Raw genomic sequence first — 23521 nt, forward strand, 5'->3', positions numbered from 1 at the left:
AGCTGAATGTGCGTGCCAGGGAACGCGGCACGGCTGCACAGATCAACCCCTAGAGATGTGCTCGCTGCCAGGCACTGAAGGGTTAAAGATTTAGGGGCGATTCCCCGGAGTGACCCCGCTTTTTTGGCAGTGCTGCCCGTGTCCCGCTCTCCCATAACCTCGCCCGCCTCCTCCTCCTCCTCCTTATATATTCATGAAGCGGTGCAGCTGGGCTGCAAGAAAAGCTGGGCTGCACAGGAAGAGGAACTCCGTGTGCCTGGCTCAGCACGGCCCTGCCGGGACGGACCCGTCCTTATCTCTCCCGTTATCGCTGTCCGTGCCGGGGCAGCGCGGGGCTGGAGGCACAGCCGCTCCGGGCAGCGGCTCCGGAGCTCTGGATGCCGGGAGGAGGAGGAGGAGGAGGAGGAGAGGAGAGCTGGCAGTAAGTGAGTCAGTCCCAGCACGGCTAAGATAACACTTTCTGGGGGATGTGTCCTTTTCTCAGCTCAGAGCCAGGCCTGCTGTGGGGCTGCAGCCACCCCTGCTCTGTTTGCTCCCCTTCAACCCCACTAAAAGGGCTGGGATGTTTTCCTGGACCTACAGGTGGAGGAGAGCCTGGAAGGAGAAGACACATGCACAAGCAGGGCCTTTCTATGTAATTCACATTTCGAAATATTGAGCCCTTCTCCAGGCTGCTTTGCTCTGGAGAGATTGGCAGGGAGGGTCACTAAAGCCTGGTGTTGAAGGATTATATTGCAGTTGTGCTTTTTTGGGGGAGGGAGAGCGCTCAAAGTTCACATGTGCCTGTCTCCTGTGATCCCTTACTACTCCCATGGTCTCACTTCCATCCCCTTTCCTCTGGGATTCCAAGGAAAGGACACACTTCTGTTACTGCAGAGAAAGCCTTGGGGTATCCTGCCTGTAAATGAACCCTTGGGATAGCTGGAATATACTACAAGAGTGCAACAGGAGTTTCTCTCAACTGGAGGGAATGGGGACCGAATGGGGACCTGATCAGCTCAAGGCAAGCCTTAGCTGGACATTATCAGCACAGCCAGCACCCCTTGTTCACTGAGAGCTCCACCCCAGCTTGCAAACAGCATCCTGAGCCCACCAATCCCCCATTCCAGGCTGGCCCTTTGCCTTACTGCATGTCAGTGTGATCCAAGGAGCAACATCTCTTCACCCTACCCAGCCTTGCTGTGTGTAACCAGCAGCGACAGGCAGTGTGCTGCTCCATAGCCCTAAATTCAGGGGACTCTGCCAGTTCTGAGCGTCCCATTAACCCCCTGCCTCTGTGTGATGTTGTTGTTAATCCAACAACTTCACATCCCCTTGCCAAGGTGCTCCCTTCTGACCTCTGCTAAAGCCTCAGTGTTTTCTCCCTGTCCAGGTGCAGCTCTAAGATGAAAGCTCCATCTGGGCAAGGCATCAGGCTGGCATGCCTGCTCCTGAGTCTGGCTGCCCCCTGCCTTCCCAGCCCCCTCTGGAAGGACAGGGACTCCCTGATGCAGCAGGAGAAAGCCCACCAGACAGGTGGCAACTTGGTGCTGAGCAGGCAGGAGCAGCAGCTCAGTACAAAGCTGGCAGACCTCAAGAAGAAGGAAGTGGAAGCAGCCATAGCTACAGGACAGTTCCCTCCAAGCATGCACTTCTTCAAGGCAAAAAGCCTCATTGACCAGAGCAAGGTGTTCAGCATCTTAAAGCGCATGCCTAAAGGTAGGCTTGGCTTAAGGAGCCTCATCTTACTCATCCTTTCTCATCTTTTGCTTTCTGAGCTAGGACAAAACACAGGATGTGGGAGAAAATCTTCTGAGAGCTGTAAATTGTGCTCTTTGGGTTTCAGGAAAAGCCCTGAGGAGAGGAAGAGGGGGATGGATTGGGTGAATACACATTTCCAGCAATTGTGGCATTTGGTTTAACTTACAATATGGATCCTTAAGTCTTTCAAGAGTGGAGAAGGGACAGAGGAAGCAAAGACAACAAGAAATACCAGACATCCCCATTTAATCAGCATGTTCCAGCCAGAGCCTCTCTGTTCCCACAGACACACTCCATGGACAGGCTACCAACCTTATTCTGTATCTCAGCCAAAAGTGCTGCATCCCCCAAAAAGGTGCAGGTTCTGTAGCAGACCTGGAAGTGTGCTGGAAAGTCTGGGGGCACCAGAGGAGGAAGGGGCCGCCTCTAACACTGAAATTATTATGTTCTTTGCTTGTTGTGTCAAGTCAAAGTCACTTAAAGTGAGCTTATAAAAGGGAGAGAGAGCAACATTTTACACAGGCAGGCAGGGACAGGACCAGGGGGACCAGTATTGAATTAAAAGAGGAGAGATTTAGATTAGATATTAGTATGCCTACTCAGAGGGTGGTGAGGCACCAGAATCCACAGAAGTAGTGGCTGCCCCATCCCTGGAATTGTTCACAGCCAGATTGGATGTGGCCCTGAGCAATCTTCCCAACTTCTCCCTCCCAGTTTCCACCGTGGAGTGCAGGTTCCAGTCTTGCAGCATCCCAATCCATTAACATAAACAATTAGTGTGTCAGAAATGTCATTATCCTTTCATGGCTGAATTGAACAGTCAGAAATGTAAAAGTACTCCCCTCTTTACCTCCAGTATCATTGATACCAAGTGGGAGTCAAAACAAATAATTAATACTTTTCAGTCCCGACAATGTTTAAATGGGCTCTTGGAATCTTTGCAAGGTCTGTAAGATTTTAGGGCCAAGATCACATCCTTGTAGCTGTTTGAGTAGGATTTGATCAGAGCCCCTGGGAGTCCCTGTTGTTTCAAGCACCACTGTAATGTCTGTTGCTGCTCTCACAGGGAAGAAGGTGACATTGCCAGGCAGAGGAGGGTCAGACAGCTGCAGCATGCCCAGCCTGGTGCACCAGCTCTGCTGAGAGCAGCAACCACAGCTCCTCAGCACCTTAACAGCCAGACCCTCTGTAGTGGGAGATCATAGACATGACTCTATATTAGATTAGTCCACTGTAAATTGTAGTCTGGAACCTAATCTAATGTCAAATACATACCAGTCTTGTTCTTGCTATTCATGTTGTCCCTTTACCCTTCAGGGCATCAAAGCTATTTTGACTAAGAGGTCTCTCCCAGACTAATAAAATACACATCTAAGACTTCAGCTCTCACAGTGTCTTCCCTTCACAGAGGTGAGGCTTAGTTCAAGCACCAATAGCACCAGGAGCCTTTGCAAAAGGAGAGATCTCAGCAAAATGAAATGATAAGGAAGGTGAGCATAGAGAGGATGCTCCCTGTGCCAGGAGGACTGGCAGCTGCCAACACACTGCACAATAACAGAGCACCCCAGAGGCCCTCTGTGCTGGCCAGCAGCAGATGTACAATGTAAGCAAGCATGCTTTTGATAAGGCACCGAGTAAAATGTACTTCTGCATCTGAGTGCAATTCCCCAGAGTAACGTGGTCTGGGATTTTGGTGTATGCCAGAGCTCCAGAGAGCTGAAAGAGGAGACACACACTAGGCACAAAAATTGAAGCTGGGATCCAAACAGCCTAGATACAGAGCTTTGCTTCAGGTGTGCTCCAGCCAGCATGCCTTGTGAACTGCTGCCTCCTGTGCAAGTTTCTCTTTAAAGCAGTGGGGCCTGAGCCAGCTCACAGCAAACTCTGCCTGAAAGACCTTTAATAACTCAGAGCATTTTCCATCCCAGTGGAGCAGCAGAGCTCCCTATCGATCCCCCCTCCCTGTGCTCCCAGCGAGCTGTCACACTCTGCCTGCCCAGTGTGTGATGTGGAGGGGGGCACATCCTCCAGCCTGGGGGAGGCAGAGCAGCAGTGCAGTCCTTGCTGGGAGAATTCACTCACAGCCTTCTAAAGCATTTCCAGACACCCCCAGATGGACAGTTACCCCACCAAACCTGGGCAAACAAACTGGTACCCCATCAGACCTGGGCAAACAGATTGGTACCCCACCAAACCTGGGCAAACAAACTGGTACCCCCACCAAACCTGGGCAAACAGATTGGTACCCCACCAAACCTGGGCAAACAGATTGGTACCCCACCAAACCTGGGCAAACAGGCTGGTACCCCCACCAAACCTGGGCAAACAGAGTGGTACCCCCACCAGACCTGGGCAAACAGGCTGGTACCCCCACCAAACCTGGGCAAACAGAGTGGTACTCCCACCAGACCTGGGCAAACAGAGTGGTACCCCCGTCAAACCTGGGCAAACAGGCTGGTACCCCATTAAACTTTCTCCCCAGCTGCCTGGGCTCACCAAGACATCCCTGTCCCGCCCACCAGGCGCTGTGCTCCACCTGCACGACTTCGCCATGCTGAGCGTGGACTGGCTGGTGTTCAATGCCTCCTACCTGCCCGACTGCCACATCTGCTTCACGGCCGCGGGCTCCGTGCGCTTCCGCTTCTCCCGGCCGCGGCCGCCGCCCGCGCCCCGCTGCTCCCCGTGGCTGCTGCTGGACACCTACCGGCGACAGCTCCGCGACGTGGCCGAGTTCGACAGAGGGTGAGTGCACGGGGGCGGCCTCCTGGTGCTCCATTCTGGGACAGCTTTTCCCTTTGCTCGCTGCTCTACAGGCGAGGAACTCCGTCTAGGGCTGGAAAAGCAAATAGTAATGAATGTATGAAGGGGTTTGACAGCTAGCTTGCAAGCAAAGCTTAATAGAAGAAATGACAATTGATGGTTTTTGAGTGTATCTATCGCAAAGAAGAAGATAAAGCCATCGGCACAGAAACAGATTAGAAACTTTTTTCTTCTTAGACCCTGATCACATGAGTATGTCACGTCCAACCTAACAGTGACAGCAATGTCAGAGTTTGAAGGCTGCTGCATTAAGTGCACCAGTCAGGGACCATAAAACCTGAATTCTTCTGTGCACACATGCTGAGGACAGAAGCTGAAGTGGATTTAGGAGACCTGGCCCCAGCTCTCCTCAGCACTGAATGGGTTTTTAATGTGGGACAGGCTGCATTGTGCCTCAGCCAGTGAGGTATCCAAAAACTGGATGGGGAAGCCAGGTAGGTGATGAACAGGCTGCTCCCAACAGCAGAAAAGTCCTTTGCAAAGTCATTCTTTTGATTCAGAGCAAGAAGTTGGGCAAACTATTTATGTTAATTACTGCACAAGCAAAACTCCTCAAACTTCCCAAAATAAAACCCAACCCAATTGTCCCTCCAAGCACCAAACTTGTTTTCTGCCATTGAAACCCCAGTGTCACCCACCACCTGGAAGCACGAGGCACTCATTCCCACCAGGCACCAGGAGCTGTGGCTCACCCTCCTGGGCGCTGGCTGAGCCAAGGAACCCCACACACAGAACCCCTGCCTGGTTTGGGGGTTCTTTCCCCTCAAACATTCTCCTGCTGGCAGAGCTCCTGCCCTTACAGGCAAGGCTCCTGCAGCTGCTCACACCTCAGCTGGCTCCCCAGAGCATCACTCACCCTCCTGAAGGAGCTCCTCTCCCTGCAGGCAGCTCCTGCCTTCACTGCTGGCAGCCTTTTATCAGACTGGGCTTGTCTGAGCCACCTGGCATTTAATCACTTACAGGTGGCTGGGAAGAGCCTGGCTCCCCCTCCAGCCAGCAGTGATGGGAACACAGAGTCCCATCTCCCCATCCAGGGGCCATTGATCCCAGGACAAAGCCCTGCTGGAAAGGCCAAGAGGAAGCAGGCAGCTCTGCCGTGGTGTGTGGGGGGCTGGAGAGAGCACACTAAATAATGCATGAAGTCAGACACTGAGCGATGAGGACAAAGGAAAATATTGAGTAGCCATCCATTGAGAGGGCACCGCTGTCCATGGCACTCTGGGGGCTGCAGGAAAAACAGTGTCATTACATGACAGACAGGATTGCCATGCCAACACACAAGGGCAGGGCTGCACTGAGGCAGTGCAGAGGACCCTAATTCCAGCATTTCCCAAGTGAAACTTGGTGGGTTTTACTGCAGTGCTCTCCAGTGAGGTTGTATGCTCTTAAATGGAGACCTTTTAACTCTTAGTGAGCTGGTGTCTCCTCCACGTGGAAGCTGTCTGGGCTCTGCCCTGCAGATCTGGGAAGGAGGTCAGGTTGGGAAGCTGAGGAGCTTCCAGACTTGAGGCACAGTATTGCCTTCCCTCCCCAAAACCAGCAATGGGCAGGGCAGAGGGGTCTGACTCTCCAGGGCATCCACCATCCCTCTCTTATGGAAGTCCAGAGGGGTCTGACTCTCCAGGGCATCCACCATCCCTCTCTTATGGAAGTCCAGAAGGAGAAAGTGATGCCAGACCCTGGGCTCTTGACCTTTTATACCCTGAGGCTCAACTGCCCTCACATGAGATGGACAAAACAAGATGCAGTGAGAAGTCTCTGATCTCTGTCTGCCACAGAGAAAACTGGTTCCCCATTAGCTCCCTTCCATTTCTGCTGGGAGTGATGAGGAAGGAAAGATGACAGCAGCAGCTCTCTTCAACCACACCAGGAGACCCATAAATAATGTGCAAGAGATTGGATTTTGAAACAGCTTCACTTCCCTAAAGCCCCAGCAATTGCAGTGGACATTTAGAAGTGTCTCAGGAGCAGCCTTTCACTGCACTTGTTTTTGGTTGTTTCCATGGCACGATGCCACTTTCTGGCAGAGGCTGAGGGCAGGGCACCCTGTACACCCTGTACACCTGGGGCTGTGCCTTGTGTGGTTCCCTCTGTTCCTGTGTGGAAACACTTGTTTTCAGAGGCAGTAGTGACACATTCCTCTTCTTTTGTGTTTGCCTGACAGTGTTCAGTGGCCACAAGTCAGAGCAGGACTTGAGAGTGGCAGGCACTGCACAGGGACACAAGACAGAGCCTTGCTGCAAGGGTCTCCCCAAATCTGGAGGGGGATTCTTTTGCCTGAGCCAAGAACAAACTTGGATCTCTGGCATCCTGGGTGCTCACTTACCCATTTGAGTATGTTGTCCTTCACTTCTTGCCCTTCCATGCTCATCAGCACAAAATCACAGAGGAGTCATTAGGCATAATGTGCAAACACACCAACAACAGCCACGCTGAGGCACTTCCCCTCCTATTCTCCTCTAATCCCTGGGCACTAGTCTAGGGGCTAGGAATGTTTTTGGCCGTCTGGAAATAGGTCTCTAGCCAGGAATAGGCCCCAATCTGTTCTGCTTCTCAGTTTCTGGAAGCTCTCCCAGTCTCTTGAACATGTGCATCCCAGGCTACCTCTCTCCTGCACTCCTCTTTGCCCTTGAGCACTGACAAGCTGAGAGAAAGCAGATGTCAGAGCAAAGAACGGATGGATAGTTGGGTGGTTTCAAGGAAGTGTCAAGGGAATATGGCAGCAGGGAAGGGCTCTCATGCAAGGCAGGGTGGATCAGCAAATGTGAAGGAACAATGGAAATGTTTCTGAGAAGCTGCACCTCTTTCACCTTAAAGCATTTGACTAGGAAGGGGTGGAAGAAAGGGGAATCTGCAGGATTTTTTTTGCTGTTTGCATTTTTAGGTCCATATACATATGTGTGTGTGTGTGTGTGTCTGTGTGTGCTTTGGAAGTGACTCCTTTTGTTTGTTTCCCTCAAGAGAAGGTCTAATCATTCCTATTCAAAGCACACATCTCATGGGCCAAGACCCTGGAGGATTGTGTTATTGGTGAGCTTCCAAAAGGATGCTCTTAGGAGAGCCAGGAGACCACGGGCCAAGGGACAGCAAAAGGAAGGGAATTTTGCTTTCCTACTTAAAAGGAAAAACAATCCTCACTTATTTTCTTCACAATCAATTACAATTCAGGAGAATGTCATTCTTTCCCTCAAGAAGCAACATAATGGCTGCCACCTCCAAAGCAAGAGCATGCCCCTAGATATTTAGGGAAGCAGCACTGACATTCCAGCTATTTGTAAAATACCACTGCACACCCCCCACCAGCAGCACAAGGACTGAGGCCGTGCCCAGCAGAGCTCTCTATCACCAGGATGAAGTCATCTGTGAGGGAGCTGACACCACGGCCCAGGCTGCAGGGACAACTCCCCTGGGCACTGGCGGTGGCCCCGGCTGCCATCACCTTCCCCTCCGTGTCTTCTGACTGCCTTATCTCACAGAAAAATAGGGCAGTGTGTGCAGTGAGAGGGGGGGGAAAGGGGAATAAAAATCCACCACAGAAACAAAGCACTCCACTCCCTCTACAAGTCTCCCCTTGGGGAGAAGAAGAGGGGATGAGAGAGAGCGAGAGCAAGCGAATGAACCACATGTGACAGATGTTAGTCACACTATTTAATGCACCACTGGAAGACATTTAGATACCACGGTGAGGAGAGGGGCATAATTACCCATCGAGAGCAGAAAAAGGAGCAGGAAAAATAACCCCTTTAAAAACAAAACCTTTCACTTCTGTATTATATAGCACAGGAAAGGAAAACGGGGGAAAAAACCCAGGAAAAGAGAAAGCAAACCCACAGTTGAAAATAAATAATCCTTGGCTGGTCATTTTAGCTGTGCCCCTTTGGGCATATGCATTGCAATAGCATTGTTCAGTGCATATATGACATGACATGGAAGGCTATTTGTAGTCTGCACCTGATCACTGGCCAAGGCCCATTCCTGAAAAGAAGCAAAAAAAGAATGTGTTTATGAAGCTTTGCTTCATCTGCATGAGCTACTGATGGCAAAAGCCCCCGAACCCTTAGGAGATTATCTGGTTATCAAGGATGGATCACTATTATGCAATAAATCTTCAACAGTTGTAAGGATCAATAATCAGTCTCAAAGGGAAGGGGATTATAAAGAGAAGCACAATTTGATTTATGTGCATTTAGGAGCAGGGTGGTGTGGGGATTTATGGCTGTTTCTAGCCCAAGAGCACAGGCTAAGCAAACAGCCACGAGTTTGTAGAGGCAGATTTAAAGGCGGGGAGCGGAGCCCTGCGTGCGCTCAGCGCTGGAGGAGCCGAGTTCTCACAGGACGAGGGCAGAAAGCGCTGGGAGCCCGACTGAGCACCCATCCTTATCTGAAAGGGAGCTGCCTGCACGGCGAGACCGGGCTTGCACGGCCTTTTGATCCACGGGGAGGTTTGTCCCGGAGCCGCTGGGAACGGCCCCGCTCGGCCCCCGGCTGCGGGCAGGTGCCGAGCTGGAGGGGAGCTGCCCTTCGGCCAGAGGGAAGGGAAAATCCTCCTTCCCACACGAAACCGCCCCGATGAGCAGCAGCACAGCCTTTCCGCCCCCCTCCGCAGCTCGGGCAGCCGGATCAGCGCCTCCGGGATGCTCCTGACTCCCGCATTCCTGGTTTCTAGGGTGATGCTGCGGTGTCTCCTCGCCCCTTCTGTGGTCCAGCTCGGTCTTCTCTGCTTGCATGGATTACTGAACAGTAGCTGAGGTTGCCCAGTGTCCTGGATAATGGCACCAAAGCCCCTATTGTAATGCATGGGAGGGCAGAGCCCAAGTTGCTGTGGAAACCTTAACTCTGAATTTTCCTGACTGTTGAGCATTTAAAGTATCATCCTTAACAGTAGTAGCATCTCTTTTATGTACAGGTTTGCTTCTAAAATTGGTGCTGGCAAAGAAATTAACAGAGTGAGGAAGAAATGAAACTGCAGGCCCTGGAACAGAATCCTTAGAGAGTGAAACTGCAGGCAAATCCTGGGGGAACAGGCTCTGCTTTATGGGCAGGATGGAGGGATTCAAAAGGCATATCTGCCCAGGATGTCTTAGTTTATGAATTTGGACCAGAGCACATTTTACATCTGTAGGGGAGCTGTGGGGGTTTAATTCCATCCACAGAAGTGTCCTGGATGAAGATAATAAGACCACAAATCAAAGCCACACCTCCCATATAACAGAGCAGAGCACTGCACGAGGATGGGGGCCAAGACATCAAACAGGAAACATTATTAAAGATCAGTAGCTGTTATTGAGGGGAAACAATATACCCAGATGAAAGCTGAAGCATGGCTGAAGGTATTTCTGTCTGAACCTGCTTAGCCCCTGACACGAGATAAGCACTGGGCCAGCAAGAAAACATCTGTAGGTTTCTGTGATGGCTTCCATTTGTCCACCCAGGAATGGAGTTCATCACCCCTGCATTGCCATTCAGACTTTGCCCACTGGTAGGAGAATTTTGTTATGAACTACTCTTCAGGTGGAAGAAGGAGGGCTTAAGGTGGGATGAAGGCTATCAGCTTGCCCGAGGTTGGTGGCATGGCTCAGATGCTCACCCTGTCCTAAATGCAGGCTGTCACCCACAATCAGATATTCTTGCAATTTACTGGCTCCCTTAAAGTCTGCTTGATAAAACTACCCACTGTCTCTCTGGATTTCTGAAAGAGGCTCATATGCCAGCTGAGTGGATGGAGGAAATAAATACATTTCCATCACAGTAAGGAAAAGCCAGGACTGAGATTCTTTTCAGCTGTTTCCCTGAAGTAGCTATCAGCAAGGCAGGTGGGGAGTCAGGCTTGTTCTCAGTGGCTGGGAAAAGTAATTTCTGATTCAGAACTGTCTTCCCCTTGCATTTTTTTGGGTGGCATATTTTGACACTACAAAGGTACCAGGACAACTTATGGGCTCAGCAAGCAGGCTGGTGGTGGCCCAGCACATGGCATGTCCTGTAGACTCAATCTGCCTTTCAGGTGCTGAATAAAGGACCAAGAGTTGTGACATTTTATGCACATTGAAGATTCTTGGGAAAACACATTGTCTGCAGGAGTAATGTGCATGCCTGCTTTCAGATTAGGAATACCCTGGGTAGAAGAGTAAGATTGATATAAAAGATTTCCAGGTTAGGGATACCCTGGGTAGCAGAGTATAATTGATATAAAAGCACCATACTTGCTTTTGTAACTCTGTTCCTTGAAAAAGGGACAGGGCAGGTTTTAAACACCTACTCCTACCCTGCTTACAGCTCAACATGTATCATACAAATTCTGTGCCATTAAAGGAGTAAATACACGTGGCAGAAAAATGACCTGAATGCTTCCTAGCTGCACCAGCCACTGTTGTACTGCAGTGCCAACAGGCTCTGTTTGCTCTCCTCATTCCTTCTCTTCTCCCTTTTCTATAGCTTGCTGAGAAACCTGACCCTGGTGACGGATAGCCCTGAGCTGGCCTACCCTTCTCAGGCTTTCATTTGGAAAAGATTTGAAGAAGTCTTTCTCATTGCCTCTGGACTTATCTGCTATGCACCTGTGTTCAAGGCCTATTTCTACCAGGGGCTGCTGGAGCTCTATGAAGATAACATACAGTATGTTGAGATAAGAGCTATCCTGCCTGCGGTACGTGGGGTTTGGCTTCTCTTTTAAATCCTTATTTCTCCATAGCTTTTCTCAAGCCCTATCTTGAATTTAGTTTTTGGATGTTTGCATACCTGCCCTCCTAAGGATGCTGGAAAACCTTGATCATATTCAAACATCTTTCTTGGAGATTTGCATAGGCAAGGGCTTGAGAGATTCTTTGTTCTTAGTGGCTGAGGGAGATACCTGCTGTGACATAGGCACAAAACTACATTGCACAGTCAGACTGGGAGCTGGGTCAAAATCTTGCTCATTGGGAAGAGGTCACTCAGTTTTGCACCAGAATCACCTGTTCTGTGGCAACTGCTCTGAACAAATTTCCTGACTTGGATAGAGACTTATTCTGGAATAGTTATGCTATTTTAAATCCTCAGCTTATTTCAGAATGATTACTCTGAATAGGTGAGTCAATCAATTGGCAAAACACAACCTCCCACAATTTGCAGACAACCTAAAATTTTGGCTGTGTGAATGAAGTATGAACTGCTCCTTTCATTACCATTAACACCAAAATCTGGTAATGGTTCAGGCCTTTCACCCAGAGCTGGTCTGGTTGTCCTCCAAGCCCACTCTGCCCTAATGCCTCCCCAAGCACCAGCAGCCCACACCACCCAAAGTGTTCCCACTTTCCCAGTGACAATTTTGTCACTGCAGACATACCTTTCCCATGCAATTCTCCAGCCCAGCTCCATGCAGGACTCCATGGGGGTGGGAATTCTGTCAGTCTATCATACCTGAGAAGAGAAGGATGTATTGCAAAGGGGAAAAAAAAAAGGATGTGGAGAAGTCCACAAAGTTTACATGAGTCTTACTGTGATGGGGGTTGCCATAAGCCAGTTGCTCTGAATTCAGCCACCACTTGTCTTTGGGGTACCTGAAAAGAGAAAATAACAGCAATGTCAAAATGCCTGTGCATTTTGTGAGGCATCCCCCCAGGCCACGAGTATCTGCCACGATACAAGTGTGTGGGCCTGCCTGGAAAATACCCTGCCTTTACCATCAGTCCTGAGACATGGCTGTGAGTCCTTTTGAAGAGAGGCTTGGCAGGGAAGATTTGCTTCCCATCCAGCTCCTGATGCTGGCGGCAGCCGTGGGAGCCTGCAGAGCCCTGGGGCTCCCCTGCAGCCGGCAGCTGTGAGCTGCAGGGCTGTGAGATCCAATGCTGTGAGCTGCAGGGCTGTGAGCTGCAGAGTTGTGAGCTCCAGTTCTGTGAGCTCCAGGGCTGTGAGCTCCAATTCTGGAAGCTCCAGGGCTGTGAGCTCCAGGTACCACAGCAGGGAATGCCAGGAGCCACAGCCACGCCGGGATGGAGGGCAGCAATGGGACAGCCAGGGTGAAGCTGGGGTTAGAGGGAAGGGAAAAGCTTCATGGGGAAAGTCAAGGTGAGCAGGGTGTGACAGGAATAGCAAGGTGCTCGTGTGGCTGGAGAGCCTCCACAAGGCTCCACAGCAGCAAAAGCTCTCCCTGCAGCAAAGCCTGCCAGAAGCGGCCCCAAGGTAAAGTAAATGAAACTGGGATTTAGTGTGAAACAGCAAACAGTGTGGAAAAGCCCCCTAAGCCCAGCTGTGTTTGCAGATTCAGCTGTGTAAAGTCTCACATTCCCATGGGCTGCAGCTGGGGAAAATTCCCTCTGAGCATCTGCAGCTGCCCCACGGCTGCTGGTGCCTGCAAGGGGGACACCACGTTGTAATGGGGTGTGGGGCTTTGCAGGGGCATCCCTGCAAGGGACAGCACCAGAGGGGAAGTTAGGGGGGAAGTGGAGCAGTTGAAGGCTGGAGGAGAAAGGTGACTGAGAAAAGGATGGTGAGAAGGGTGAGAGGAGAACTGATGGAGTGGTTTCAGCTGCTGTCTGTGAGTGACTCCAGGCAAGGCCTTTGTGGGTTAGTATCAATTCAGGGTCTCCACCCCTGCTGAAATCAGGGCAAAAGCCCCAAAACCATCCCTGTAGAGAGGAACCTCCAGAGCAAGTTGATGAGACAGAGCATGCCAAAAGGATTATTTTTCCCAGTTTGCAGCCAGAGACCTGAGAAAAGCATGGCAGGACTAAATGACTGACTCAAGGTCATGAAGCAAACCTCTGGCAGAGGGGAGCAGCAGGAGCCCAGCTCAGCTGGTAGCTTATGGAGCTCAGCCACTGCGTGCCTTGGGGCTGCCTCAGCTGACAGATTGCCACTGCAAGGCACAAAGCATGAGTGAGCTGCAGACAGCTGGACAAAGCACTGCAGTGTTGGATGCAGACAGGAGTGAGAGGTCATGGTCTCCAAGGGGTTCTCAAGGGTGTTTGCTTGCCACGTCTGAACACGGAGAAACTTGTATCACATAGGAGGGGGGAAGTCCACTCCTTGGTTCTTGCCAGCTGGTAAAGGCTTGAAGAATGAAATGTTCTGCACGGATTTCACTGCTTTTGTTTTCCTGCCCTGTTGTCAGGACCACAGCACTCTGCTTCTCCCAAGGTTTTTGTCACTTCATTTCTCCCAATTCCAGTAAAACACCTCTTCTAACTACTGCTTGTCACATGCTTCTCATGCTGCAGGTGTATGAACTGGATGGCACCAAGCACGACAAATCCTGGTCTGTGGCAGCCTACCGGGAAGTGAGCAGGCAGTTTGTGAAGGAGCACCCGGACTTTGTTGGAGCCAAGGTTATATTTGCAGCACACAGGTAGAGGCTGAGCAGGGCTGAGAGCGGCTGTGCCATGTGCAGGGCAGAGGGCTGGGAGAGGCAATGCTGGGATGCCAAGGCTGGTTGGCAATGCCCATGTGGGCTGTTGGAGCTGGGGTGTTGCTTCCTGAGACATTCCCTGGCACGTGTGAAAGGTTGAGGGTGAGAATTCATCCATGTGGGTCTGCCTTTGTGCAAGGTGAGCACCAGAGGAGCATCCATGAGCCCGGGGAGTGGGAATGAGCCCAGGCAGGGCTGCCTGTGTGTGTGTCCAAGCCATGCCTGCCATGCCTCTGAGCACTCCCCCACTCTGCAGACATGAAAGCAGTGACAGCAGTGCCCGAGTTTGGGCACTTGGTGTGGCAGAGATCCCATGGGACCTGGCACACACTGCTCCCCACAGCCTGTGCATGGCATGTTTGTGCTGCTGCTGCCCTCCAAGCAGGCAGATGCCATGAAGTCATGTGAGGTGATCCTCAGCAAGCAGAGCAGACCTCTCAGCAGCACTGATCACTCTGCTTTGGCACAATGCCCTCTCCAGTTCAGAGCTGGCTGGCCTCTCTGGCCACAGCCTGCAAAATGCACAGAGAAGTTTAAGTCTGATAGGGCTGGAAGAAACCTAAATGGAAAACTCTCTTGAAATGCAGTTACTGCCTCACCTCCCAACAAAACAGCTGGGAGGAAAGAAAAAAAATGAAACATTTTCTCTCCACATTGTTGTGCTCCCTTCCCCGCTTGGTAAATGGGAAATCCAGTGAGTTAGACAGGCATGCCTCAACTCAAGTGACAGCAGGGTCTAGCCAGGCATTTCCTGGTCATTCATGGGTTTCCTTTCATAATATCAATTTTCTACTGCTGTTTCTCTAGAGACCTGAAGCTGGTTGTCAGATTCAAGAGCAACTTGCATTTTGGAAATACCCCTGGGGGCCCCGTTTCACAACTCAAACCCTGAGAAGGCAGGCCCATGGGAGTCAGCTTCTGCAGCTCTTTCTCTCTCTTGCTCTCTAGGATGCTGAATGTCTCCCAGATTAAAGAAGACATCATCACTGCCATGGCACTCAGAGCCCGCTTCCCAGACACCCTGGCAGGCTTTGACCTGGTAACTGAATTTCTTCTGACCCCTGCTGATATAACCACATATATCCCGTGGCATATGTTCTATACCAGAGCCAGAACCTCTGCTGCTGTACTGAAATCAGTGTTAATGAATTGCAAATCCTCCAGCTAAGGATTTTGTTCAGGGTAATTGACAAAATCCCCTGAAAGAATCGGCTCCCTACCCCACAGCATTGTAATTTCAGCACAGCTGGCACCTCATTTATACAGAGCTCTAAGTCCCACCATCTTCCCAAGTGAGATCAAAAATACTTTTCTGCTTTCCCCAGGTCGGTGATGAGGACCAAGGTCATTCTTTATGGGAGCTGAAGGATGCCCTGACCATCCCATATTCCATGGGGGTCAACTTGCCTTACTTCTTCCATGCTGGGGAGACTGGTGAGCATGAGGACTCAAGGCTTTTACTGATTGCAGAGGCAAGACTGAAATCTTGCAAAGAACAGAAGCAGCAAGCCTGGCTGGCTTGCTGGCTGTATCAAGAGGATGTGTGTGCATACATGTGCACATAACCAGTTTCCCCTATGCTTTTTTCCTTATCAGTTTGGGGCTGTGGCATTCCCACATGACCCATTCCTGTTTTGGACAGTAGGTGTCACATTGCCCAGCATCTTTGACCTGGTGTAGGAGTTATTGCTGGTGAAGGTGAAATAATATTTCACCTTAAAACACATCTCATCCTAATGCACAGGCTACTCCCCAAAAATTGTTACTTCTCTCCATTGACAAGTAATGGAGTCCAGCATCATTAACTCAGCTGCAAGAGCAATACTGTAAACATCTAAAGCCAGGTGAGATGAGTGGGTGTCTCTATGCTGGGCAATATCCTGGGCAGATTTAGATTCCTGTTTCACTGAAAATGCAAGTGCAAACTCTGAGCATGAGCAACCCTCTCACCTCACAACTGGGACCTCTATTAACAAAATCACCTAGCAGTTTGAGGAGCTTTATTTCCTCACAGCACTGCAGTGACTCTTGTCTGTCTCTGCTCAGACTGGCAGGGCACCTCTGTAGACAACAATGTGCTGGATGCATTGCTACTGAACACCAGCAGGATTGGCCATGGACTCGCTCTCATTAAACACCCAGTAGCCAAAAATTTGTCTCTGAAGAGGGATATTCCTGTGGAAGTCTGTCCCATCTCCAACCAGGTATGTTGTTATGTGGCTGGGTCACTGCAAAGGGGATCACCATTGCTGTGAGGGTCAGCTGGGGGGCACCTACAAGTTTTGATGCACACAGGCTGGCTTATTTTCCTTTGCAGCACCTTACACTACAGTTTACCATGTAGATATACAGTGAATATATTTAAGGCTTGTAGTGCCAGTAAGCAAAAAAATAATTTAAAACCCTATCCAGAGTAACCTGGGAAGGCAGTCCTCCCTAGTGGAGATGAGGCCCACAGACACAGAGGTGCTTTAAGAAACATAATTGAAAATACTTCAAAACCAGGAGGGCCAGAGGCTGAGAAGCAGGGATTCTAACTGGAAGTTCTTGGTTTTGCAGAATTCATAACCAGTGGGAACTCTTTTGCAGCACATTAGAGAGGTGCCATTGTCTCCTGGGTGCAGCAGAAAGGATTTTGGGTGAAGATTTACTGGTGTGAGCCTTAAGGGAGATAACCCTGATACCAGCTCCAGATGCCTCAAACTAAGCACCACAGCAAATGTGTAACCAAAAGACTGTCCCTGAATTGCTCACAGTCAAATTGTTCTAAATAAGCACAAGTTATTCACCCCACTGGACTTGATTAAGGTGATTTATTTAAGAAATTAATCTCCTTGTACAGTCAGTGGGGGCAAGCTGCTTCCTCCTGCAGCAGTTCAGAGCAGAAAACATTGTGAACAGTCCTCTGGAGCCTGTCCCTTCCTGACCACTACCTGCTGGCAGGTGTCAGTGATACAGCTGCAGCCCTGGCAGTGTCAGTGTGACACAGCTGCAGCAATAACCTGCTGAGGTGTTGTCTCCCACTCCTCTCCACCCAGGTCCTGCTGCTGGTAGCTGACCTGAGGAGTCACCCTGCAGCTGACCTCATGGCTGAAGGGCACCCCATTGTGGTCAGTCCCGATGATCCCCCCATCTTTGGGGCAAAGGGAGTCTCTTATGACTTCTACGAGGTGTTCATGGCCATTGGAGGGATGAATGCTGACCTGAGGACCCTAAAACAGCTTGCACTCAACTCCATAAAGTAAGTTCATCACCTCTCTCACCTTGCCATAGTAATCATAAGGGGGCTATCAGCTTGCCCCCCTTGCTTGCATTTGGGTTTTGGCCCCAGAGTCTCCTCTGCCACAGGAGCTGGGCTTCTGTCAATCCAAAATCTCCTCTGTGTGTCTCTTCCACAGGCAGGACACAGGGAGCCCAGAGGCCCCTCTGCCTGTGTTCTCAAGGGCCTTTCTCTGATTCCATGCCCCAGTGTATTCTTCCTTTTCCACTCTTTGGGAACTTACTTCTACCACCTGGTTCTGGGTTTGGGAGAAATTGTATGTCTTTGTATCACTTGTCTATTTCTGCCAAAATTTGACTTGCTGCAGTGTTTGCCATCTGAGAAACACAGGAAAACTATTAGCATTTCATTTGGGTGTGTTTAACCCCTTTTTCTATTAACTGGACAGTTCTGAATGTCCAAAAATAGTTTGGATGTGAAGCCCAGGGTCCCCCTGCACATTCCTCAGCTCCTGCCTGTTTTACAACATGCTACTCTGGGTGGTGCAGGCATGTCCTGCAAGGGTTAAACTCTTGCTGCCTCCTGCCTTTTCATTTCAGTGCTGCTCTTGAAATAGCTGCCCCCTTGTCTCCTGCCTGACACTGACTTTCCTCCTCCTCACAGATACAGTGCCATGCTGCCGGCTGAGAAAGCCAAGGCCAAAGAGCTCTGGCAGAAAAAATGGGACCAATTTGTGGCTGACCTCTCTGATAGCTTTCTGAGGGAGCTGTAGAGAGGACAAGGCTCATCTCAGAAGGCATTTGGCAAGCTAGAGTGAGCCAGACTGATTGCTAAGAGGGAGACTGCCTCTTCCATGTGACCTGAGCAGATGAATGGACGTCAAAGTCTCACCTGGCCACTCTGCTAAGCCAGGCTTAATGGGCTTAAAGCTGAGCAGGAGCTGCACTATCCTGTGAAACTCATGGGCTGCAGGTAAAAGGGAGCAGTGAGCCTTTAGAGCAACCACAAGGAATCACCCTGCTCAAAAGAGTCAAAACAATTAAAACTTGCCAATGGCCAAATCCTGACATCCTTATTCAGAAAAAACATGCTTTCCAATGAGAGTCAGCAGGAGATTGCCAACACGAGGATCTCTGAATTTTGCCTTATCATTACAAAATGCAGACCTTGGCCGGAAACAGCAAAGACAAACATCCAACCATTTGGGCCACTGACCTTCAAGAGAGCAAGGACTGAAAATGACTCTTGTTATGTTTAACCCTGGGCCTGCTGCCAAAATAGCACTGCTAGGTCGAAGAACCAGTCATAGGTCTGATGTCTGCTATTTCAGGACCTACCATGGCTGGAAACAAGCTGGTGCAACTTGCTCCCACAACATTGAAGCCTGGTTGCACAGTGATCATAAAGGCAGAAGAGAGGTGCCTCAGTTGCCAGCAGTTTTTTTACTACAAACTCTTTTCCTGTCCTCTGGTCAAAAGGAAGACAAAACACATTTCAGGTTAAGTCAAAAACATCCTGGCTTCCCAGACCCAGCTTGATTAAAACTATCCCCCTGCACAAGGCTGTGTTAACACAGACATTTATAGGAAACACCTTTTGCTTTCAGGGAGTTCCACTACCAGCCTTTGTTGCTGTACTCATCGTGCAAATGTGGCTTTATCCAGCCTGTCAGAGAGATTTTCACCTTGGTAGAGAACTGCTGTGGATATCCACAGGGCTCATTTGGACCTCTGTGATTTCCAGCTCCTTGGCAAAAAAAAACAACCAAAAAACCTACACAAGAAATAGTCCCTTGACAAGCTGATTCCCTGTCTTAACATCATCAAAAATATCAGGAGGAGAACTAGTTGCAGGGAGACTAAAAAAAAACCAACCAACCAAAACCAAAAGAAAACAAAAACTCAGAAAAAGCAAACTTAAGCAGATTGCTAAATGAATTCAGAAAAATATTTCAGTACACACATGCCAAGCATGCATGCACGATCAAAGAGCATCTTTCCCTGACTTCAGTACAATCATGCTGGTTTGCATCAGTCAAGGGAGAATTGACAAAAATTCCTACTGAAAGACATCTCCCTCCTCTGAAGCACAGACTTGCAAAGGCTGTTGTTTGCTAATCTGACCAGCCTGGGCCAATTGGCTCTCTTTATGCTTTCTGTTAATTGTCTCAAGCAGCTTGGCCACAGTGTTTATTTCCACTGACCTTGGCTGGAGCACCTTAGCAGGAGGCAAACACACTTATTGCAGAAGTGGATCAAGCTGCACAGCCTGTGTGCCCTGTGTGAAATTGCCCACAGTTCACAGGCTGCAACCTCATCTCTGGTTATCCCAGAGAAAATAAAAACCATCTAAACCACACTCACTATGAACCCCATCACAGAACACAAATAAAATCACAACAAACCACAGGTGTGTGCATTGCAGAAGGCAGCAACACAAACCACAGAAATGAAAAAGTGAGAACCCACTCACACCTCTCACTAACTGTGGGAGGTTAAGTGCCTTACACCCCCAGCCCTTTCCAGCCACAGCTACCTCTGCTCCAGCTCTCTCTGCCCACACCCCCAGCATCTTCCTCTGAAGCATCCTGATGCTTTTTTTGCAGACTGACCTCTTCTGGGACTTGATACAGATTTGGTCCTGGGCAGGAGTTTTATACTGGAGGAGTAGCCAGAGCAGAGCCACCCTCCCTCCTCCTGCATGGGTGTTGCATCCAGAGCTCAGGGTAGGCTTTGGCCATGGCCAGGTTATAAATGCTGATTTGGGAAGTGCTTTACTTGTAATGTTGCTGAGCAGAACCACAGCAAACAAGCAGAATGGCAGCTGACCAGCAACCCAAAGCCCTGTCCCTCTCAGCAACTTGATCTTTCAGCTTTGCTATATGTGGATGGATGAGGATCTTTATTTGCCATGACTTGATTCTCCCTTAAATAAGCCTCTTTGCTGCCAAGGTGAAGCTAATCATTCCAGAGCCATTATGGGAGGAGCTGAGCTCCTCAACACACAGGTTGACCCATGCCCCTTCCTTTCCTACCACAGCAGAAAGCTTTCAGCTCTTCCTGCACGTGGTCTCTTGAAGTCCTGAACCTCTTTTTGCTTACCTGTAGTCCTCCTTTCTCCTCATTACCTGCAGGAGTTGCAGGGCTAGATCTTCCATCTGCCAAATGCTCGCTGGAACCAGCTGTTGTGTCCACTTTGTTCTTGCTTTCCTAGGAAAAGCCTGCTGGGCATTGGCCATTTACCTTCTTCTCAGCTGTGCTGTGAGGGGGCCAAGTGCCTGGAGCCACCAGGGTGTGATGCTGGTCAGGATCACAGCAGAATCAGGTTTCTGCAAAAATCACAGGGGTTTAAAATGGCACAGGTCTGATGCAGCCCTCAGAAATGTGTGACAGAGGGAGGGCCAGCCTGCCTTACTGCTGGCTGTATCTTCCTTAGAGCCTGTCTTAATTGGGAGAAAGGTGCAAATTGGGAAGCCCTGCCTGCATTCTCACCTCTCTAAATCCAGGTGTGCAAAAAAGGAGGAATTTAGGCTGGACCACAGCAGTTATAAAAGATCAATTCATTCAGCTCCATTCAAGCTTTGGGTAAATTTGGCTGCAGAGCTTCACTGAGACTCAGCTTTCTTTTAGTAGCAAAATTCCAAGGGTTTTGCTGCCAGTCTACTCCCTTTTGCCCAGTACCTTGGCTCCCTGCTCACATGTGTTGGCAAATACATCACATACAATGCTCCCTTGCTTGTCTCTTTCAGAACATAGTCTATAATTAAATTTTCAAACCTGTCTTAATCGTGGGGGTTATTTTTCCTTTTTTTTTTTGTCTCCCTGTTAAAAAGAACAGAGGATACCTAGATTTGATGGGGATGTCTCACATCACTCAGTCTGGAGGGATCAGGGAGCCTGAAATGCCGTCTCAGCATGCTGCAAAGGGCAGTTTGATCTGTAGAGCTAACTCAGTGTCAAGCCTGGCCAAGACACTACCCAGGACCCCTGTTCCCCCTTCCCCAAGCCCCACAGCAGCTGCACCCAGCTCAGGGCTGTGTTTTGATACAGAGACCACCTGACAGACAGGATTTGCCCCTGCTGCCTCTCCTCCCACGACAGTTTTGTACCATCTCTGTGGTGGTTACAGCATGGGAAAGTAAAGGAATGACTGGAGGCCATTTAATCTCCTTTTAGCATGATTTTAGGAAGGGAATAGAGGGAAGTGAGGAGAAGGCTAAATGATCAGCCCATTCTTTTCAAAGAAAGGGAATTCTTTTGAAATAATTGCCTTGTGGAGCACCAGGTGACTCCAGGGTACAAGGTGAGGCTCTTTGCCCAAAGCACTGCTGGTGGGCATGGGAAGAAAGTGCCAGCTTGAGAGCTTCAATATCTGAGATGAAAGAGGAGGAAGCAGCTGCAAGGATGGTGGGAGGCTGAGCAAACATAGAGGCAAAAAGAGCCTGCTTCAGTCTCCATCCAGACACAGGAGCAAGCAAGGAGAGCAGAAAATCCATGGAAGTTTCTATTACAGTTACTTCAAGCAGCCATAGCAATACTTAAAGCCTTATGCCTGTTATCTCCCCCATCTGTCACTCCCTGTGGCCTCTTCAGGTTCAATTTGTTTGAATGGGAGGTGGATGGAGCTTTGTTTGCAGCACAAGTGTTTGCTGCAGAGCATCTTATTCTGCCTTTGGGGCAATTTAGAGGATGAAATGTTTGCCTCCTGGTCACTGCCTGCCAGGAAATGGCTGATCCAGCACCAGTGGTTGCTGTCAAAAATCATGCCAATAAAAACAGAGGAGCAAAGTAAGTGGTTGAAAACAGAGATGGGCCTGAGCAAGCAGCTGGATCTATCTGTCATGTGAGCCCCCATCACTGCAGTGGGACTATGCAGGTGCCAGATGCTAAGCAAAGCCCTCTGGCCATAAAACACAGGGATGCAGATGTTTTTTTCCACCAGCTCCAAATGATCAGCCTGCTTCAGGCTTTCTTCCTATCTAAGTGTCTGAATTAGCCTCTTCACAGGTAGCAGAAGGACATTTCTTTGGTCAGAAACCTGTGGCTCTAATTGGCTCAGTCCTTAATTCCTTTCTTTCCAGGCTTGCAGCAGTTGCAATCACAGCAGGTCTATCAAGTGTTTTCTGGGCACTGAGGGACAGGCAGGTGAAGGGTCTGGCTCTCAATTCTCCTGGTTTGTCATTTTTATCAGGTTGTGTCCTCCCCCTTGGTCATTACAGGATAAGAAAGGCATTTTACTGTATTTTCTCAACCTTTAGCTTGTCCATCATTCCCCGAGCAGGCTGCAGCATGGGAAGGGGAGAGATAAACTGTGGGGGGAGGGCTGCTCCAGGCCATTAGAGCCTCTGCAGCAAGCACAGAGATGGAAGGTAGGGCTGCATTCGAGGGGGGTGTGAGAAGGTCAGGAAGGGGGGGGTGATGACAGGGCTGTGAGTCCAGGGAAAACAGAGCTGCAAAGTTTACACAGGCACCCACGGGAGAAGACTGTGGGCAACTGCCTGCTTGCTTGTCTTTATAGTGAGCTGTGAAAGGGGCTGGGAGACGTCCAAGCACGGCGTGGACAGGGGAAGAGGAGGGAGTCTCCTGTGGGCGGTGTGAGAAGGGCAGACAGACAGACAGACGATCCCTAGGGGTTTGTGGGGTACAGCTGTTACCAGATGTGCCTGCAGAGGAAACCACGAGGTCCGTCCATGCTCGCTGAATGGGAAGCTCCAAGCAGACACAGAGAAATTCCCAACGCCTGAAGGGAAAAAGACACAACGAGCATTCAGCACAGGGATGATTTTAGTTAGGGAACAGAGGGAATGATGGGCTAAATCCTGCCTGGGGTGCTGGGGCTCAGCAGGCTCCGCACAGCGCGGGGCTTGGCAGCGCTGCCGCTGTCAGTGCCAGGCTCAGCCTGTGCCCGCCCGCTGGCAAAGTCCCTCCGGGTCGGTTTAAAAATAAGCGCTCCAGCCTGTTGGACAGCCTTGCTGGGAAAAACAAACACGGCAGCGCCGGGCAGAGCACACGCACACTCTGGGGACAGCTCTCCAAGGGCGGATACCCCGAGCCCCCCTGGGAGCAGAACAACGCGTTCCCTTCCCTTCCCTCCCTCCCCCAGACCCGCGTCCCCACCGCATCCCCGAGCCGGGCGCAGGGAGCGCAGCGGGTCCGCCCGGGCCGTGGAGCAGGAGCGCCGCCCGCAGGGATGGAGCGGGATAGCAACCCGCATCGGGGGCATTAAACACTCTCCAAAACCCTTAACCCCACCCCCAAAACCCCCATCCTCAAAAACCCCACCCCAAAAACCCCCACCTCCATTAACCCCAGCCCCAGAGGCCCTCACACCCAAAACCCCCACCCACAAATCCCTCTCCT

At 50.2% G+C, this 23521-nt stretch overlaps 1 protein-coding gene and 1 long non-coding RNA gene across 4 annotated transcripts in view; one reads left to right on the top strand and one right to left on the bottom strand.

Annotated features, from left to right (window-relative positions):
• The window catches only part of LOC135459632 (uncharacterized), a 46350-nt gene that overhangs the window by 7557 nt on the left and 15272 nt on the right, over positions 1 to 23521 (bottom strand). Inside the window, exons 2-7 of one of the 2 annotated variants that reach the window (XR_010443069.1) lie at positions 22816 to 22901; positions 20264 to 20490; positions 18500 to 18629; positions 12034 to 12095; positions 11882 to 11955; positions 4445 to 4573 (exon numbers count right to left, since the gene is read on the bottom strand). This is a non-coding gene — a long non-coding RNA (uncharacterized LOC135459632). Of the gene's footprint in view, positions 1 to 4330; positions 4574 to 11881; positions 11956 to 12033; positions 12096 to 18499; positions 18630 to 20263; positions 20491 to 22815; positions 22902 to 23521 lie in introns of both variants that reach the window. The other variant, XR_010443068.1, reaches the window with a different exon arrangement.
• Positions 252 to 18501, top strand: ADA2 (adenosine deaminase 2). 2 transcript variants are annotated; one of them, XM_064735830.1, is made up of 10 exons: positions 252 to 421; positions 1373 to 1698; positions 4263 to 4482; positions 10993 to 11203; positions 13755 to 13882; positions 14891 to 14981; positions 15268 to 15376; positions 15989 to 16146; positions 16981 to 17183; positions 17826 to 18501. In XM_064735830.1, the coding sequence occupies exons 1-10, from the start codon at positions 378 to 380 to the stop codon at positions 17932 to 17934; spliced, it is 1599 nt and encodes a 532-aa protein (XP_064591900.1). In that variant the 5' UTR covers positions 252 to 377; the 3' UTR covers positions 17935 to 18501. The 2 variants fall into 2 exon arrangements, with proteins under 2 accessions (XP_064591900.1, XP_064591909.1); XM_064735839.1 differs by having other exon boundaries at positions 374 to 425.

This window comes from Zonotrichia leucophrys, chromosome 1A (genome assembly GCF_028769735.1).
Source record: "Zonotrichia leucophrys gambelii isolate GWCS_2022_RI chromosome 1A, RI_Zleu_2.0, whole genome shotgun sequence".
NCBI classification, from domain to species: domain Eukaryota; kingdom Metazoa; phylum Chordata; class Aves; order Passeriformes; family Passerellidae; genus Zonotrichia; species Zonotrichia leucophrys.

Excerpts from the sequence above, each read along its gene's own strand:
- ADA2 (XM_064735830.1), top strand. The coding sequence starts at position 378 with ATGCCGGGAGGAGGAGGAGGAGGAGGAGGAGAGGAGAGCTGGCA. Across the intron at positions 14,982-15,267 it reads CCCTGGCAGGCTTTGACCTG|GTCGGTGATGAGGACCAAGG; the intron begins GTAACTGAATTT and ends TGCTTTCCCCAG. Across the intron at positions 17,184-17,825 it reads CTTGCACTCAACTCCATAAA|ATACAGTGCCATGCTGCCGG; the intron begins GTAAGTTCATCA and ends TCCTCCTCACAG.